At 38.6% G+C, this 3,585-nt stretch overlaps 1 protein-coding gene across 2 annotated transcripts; it reads right to left on the bottom strand.

Moving 5' to 3' along the window:
- Positions 1–1,012: 1,012 nt before the first annotated feature.
- Positions 1,013–3,358, bottom strand: LOC131691520 (uncharacterized). Of its 2 annotated transcripts, none has more exons than XM_058978026.1 (5): positions 3,205–3,358; positions 2,851–2,983; positions 1,809–2,780; positions 1,504–1,746; positions 1,013–1,436 (listed from the first exon to the last, which is right to left on the bottom strand). In XM_058978026.1, the coding sequence occupies exons 2-5, from the start codon at positions 2,878–2,880 to the stop codon at positions 1,092–1,094; spliced, it is 1,590 nt and encodes a 529-aa protein (XP_058834009.1). In that variant the 5' UTR covers positions 2,881–2,983; positions 3,205–3,358; the 3' UTR covers positions 1,013–1,091. The 2 variants fall into 2 exon arrangements, with proteins under 2 accessions (XP_058834009.1, XP_058834010.1); XM_058978027.1 differs by lacking the exon at positions 3,205–3,358 and adding an exon at positions 3,046–3,164.
- Positions 3,359–3,585: the final 227 nt, after the last annotated feature.

Consider the following 3,585-nt stretch of genomic DNA (forward strand, 5'->3'; position numbering starts at 1 on the left):
CTGTGGATGGAAGAGCGACCTTTACATTCATTGCATGACATTACATTACAAGGCAATGATGAGCAGGTTGAGCACGAACACAGATGTGAACCTGTTTTACAATGTGCTCTATGAACGCTACTTAAGCACTTTTTAGACTCTCCGTGAAAATGAACGTGAACGTGTGTTGGATATCTTTCATTGTTGCAGCCCCGAACAACGATTTTACGCTCAACTGGTACTTCACAGTTTATCAGAATTCAATCTGGTATTTGAAGGCGAACGTTCACCGTGAGCAGCAATGGTCATGTGAAATCCAGAGCTTTTATTCAAACGACATGTGTACAATGAGTGGAGTGACCCTCTTTGTTTACTTTCTCTTTCGATTTTTACGGCGTCACTATAGCACTTTTCACTCATTTTACAGTACAGATCGAAAAACGTTGGTGTTGACTAGAAGATTATGCAGAGTTGAGGGATAAATGTTAAAGCGACCGAATCATTAACAGAAGAGAAAATCAACAACGAAAGTCACTCATTGTAGATGTCTTTTTGAAAAAAAATCCACTACGTGGGACGGGCATAGCGTAATTGATAAATCGATTGCATTGTACACAGCTCACCTGGGTTCGAATCCCAACCCCGCACATAGGCTTACAGATTCTTCTTAAGAGATTTTTCTAACCCGAAGACGCGAATGACCTCAAGGTTAAAACCTCTATAATCGAAATAAAAAAGAAGAAAATCCACTAAGAACATAATTCACTGTGAAATATGTAAAATGGTCGGCGATATGAATACTATTGCATTAATCCAATCATATCGAATACATGTGTATGGATTCGCTAAGTAAATTACTATCGTTTAATTCTATTTTCATCAATTTCTGTGCGGTAATAAGTGAGATATAGTAAAAAAACAGTTTAGCGCGCATCAAGTTCGCGTTCATTTTCATCTAGGGTATAAACAGGCCTGAAGATAGTAGGATACTATGAAAGGAAGGTGATATTTATTTTTTATGCATCCCAAGAGATGATTTTTATAATTTTTAATCCTTCGCTCACTCACATCAATGAAAATAGCAGCACCTAGTAATCGCGCCAGTGAAACTGCTAGTACAACGAAATCGTACACAGAGGAAAAGCCTCGTTTAATTGCTGCAAACAAGATCTTCTTCTTTCGCTGTCCAACTTTGACGTGTTCCTGTACGTGCCGGAACCTTCATCATTGAACTGGACTTTGCATTCTTCCAGTATGAGTTCGCTGAGACCGGGAAACACTTTTGCCAGTTGCTGAAGCGTAAATTTATTTAAGGTGCATTCTATCAAATCTATCCTACGAAGAGTAGGTATCACTGAACAATGCGTCCAAAAGCGTGTTTTTGTTTCGCATACGATCAACTTAAGCGACCTTAGCTTTGTCAGTTTATGTAGATATCGAAACGCTGTGTTAACCAACTTTGATTATGAAAGTAAAGTATTAAATTAGTATTTTCAGGCAAAGGATTATGAAAAAGGCTCTTACCATTCTGTATGCCCATATTTCTAAATGTTCCAAATTCGGCAAGTTGTTGCATATTTTGTGTAAAACTTTGTGGTTCTTTGATTTGAATAGTGTCATCTTCAGTGATTTAAGCTCAGAAAGCCCGCTATCGAAGATAATATCTGACTCGTTGTACCACAGTACTAGACTGTTTAGATGAGGCATGTTCAACGTTGGAAGACTCTGGGATGAGGTCAGAATTTTGCATCGCCGTATGTTGAGCACCTGCGGGTAAAATAAAGTGTTATTGATACTACATCGCGGAGCCGTCATAAAGCTAGAGGAACCTTAATCGGTATCGCTTCGAAAGCTTTGATTTGTTCCAAATCCATTTCCTGATTTTCAAGAGTTAGTTCAACGAGCTGTTTAGCAAATTTCGAAAGAGCTGTACTAATGCGAAAGAACATTAAATTGTTTGCCGAATGGAAGCTTTTTAATTTTGGCATTCCAATGACAAACTGTTCCTCTTTTTCCAAATCCACGTATTTATTACGTGTTCGAGCGTATCGAACCTGCAGTTCTTTGTCGTTGTCGCCATGCGGCCAAGTTTGCAGATGCGTCAAGCTAGGGAACGGCAACGCCATGATATCGTCAACCGTTTCCGCATCCTTGATAGTTACTTCCAAACATTGCAACTGCCTGCAGTACGCTTCGATTATCTGAAAGCCCTGGCGGCAATTTGTATCCACACACAGACTATTTAAATTTGGTGTTATTACTTTCAATGGTAAGTTTGCACAAGGAAAGTCCATTCTTAGCTTTTCTACTCGATGATGTTGGATTGTCCACGTGGTTGAATGTTGCTGTGGGATGATATTTTCCGTTGTTTCAAAATTTAACGCGAGCTCCCGCAGATTCCTAATTCGTGGTAATCGATTCTCGAGAATCTCTCGACAGCTTTCAAACGATCTCGACAGTTCCAGACTTTCGAGATCCATGTTCATTTCAAATAAAAATTCAATTAGGCGGTCCTCTGGAGTTCGTTGATATAGGTACTTAAATTGTATGATATCATATTTTTCCTGTAGTTCAACATCATCGAAACCTGCTGCATCAAAGAAATAAATATGAATGTTCCGGAAGCAGCGAAGAACACGTATTTCTAAATCATTTAGGTCATCGTCGAAACTGCGATTTAGGTACACCCGGCGTTGGCGTTGGAATCGAACACCACGCAGAACTTTGTACCACAGGGTGCAAACGGCGTATGCATTTTTGCGATCACGAAAGCTGAGGTAGTTAAAAATATGTCCTAACAGCTGAAATTTAATTCGATGAAGATTATTGAGCTGTGCGTAGACTATGCTACAGTCAGAAAAAAAAGCTTACCTCTACTGGAAGATTGTTGATGTTGTCCATAGTAAATTATCATTCAATCGAAAGGTACATCCTAAGATGAATCGAAGATTCAGACTAGAAGTATTTTCCTTTATCATCACATAGTTTCGAACAAAAATAGCCACTAAAATAAGTAGATAATTTATAATAATTGGCGGGAATTGTGTATATCAAGCAGGTAAGTACAACGTTGAAAGTGTGCGCGATTGAACATTGATTTCATCATGTGTGATAATTCACGTGCGATTTTAGCCATGAGTCATTGTCCAGAAGTATAGATTCATGACGATTTTTGGCGTTATTTTCTACAAATATTCAGCTTAAGCTGAAATACTTAAAACTTACATGTTTTAATTCAATAAAATATTGAATTTTGCTGGAAAAATTTGATAAACTAATATTGAGCAATCCACTGCACTGGTGAACACGGTCAACCAAGCAGATACAGAACATTCCGTATCTACTGGCCAGCCAGGACTGTTCGTGGTAAAGCGTGTGCGTAAATATAAATATGTACGCAAAGTGACAAGTTGTCGAAATAGAAGATAACAAACACGAAAGTGAATTGCATTGAACGCCCGGCTCATCCAGTCACAAAGGTTTTTTAACGTACACACATAGAGATGAGCGTGATCGCACTTGTGTTGTTGCTGTCCAATGCATAGTAGGCCAAATACGCTGTCTTAAGGGCAGGATTAAATTAATAGCTTATTGAATTTACGTTCT

Source organism: Topomyia yanbarensis, chromosome 3 (genome assembly GCF_030247195.1).
Source record: "Topomyia yanbarensis strain Yona2022 chromosome 3, ASM3024719v1, whole genome shotgun sequence".
NCBI classification, from domain to species: domain Eukaryota; kingdom Metazoa; phylum Arthropoda; class Insecta; order Diptera; family Culicidae; genus Topomyia; species Topomyia yanbarensis.

Coding starts and splice junctions, on each gene's coding strand:
- LOC131691520 (XM_058978026.1), bottom strand. CDS start 2,880: ATGGACAACATCAACAATCTTCCAGTAGAG. Junction 2,781..2,850: donor TCAACAATCTTCCAGTAGAG/GTAAGCTTTTTT, acceptor ATTAAATTTCAG/CTGTTAGGACATATTTTTAA. Junction 1,747..1,808: donor TCGAAGCGATACCGATTAAG/GTTCCTCTAGCT, acceptor TTTTACCCGCAG/GTGCTCAACATACGGCGATG.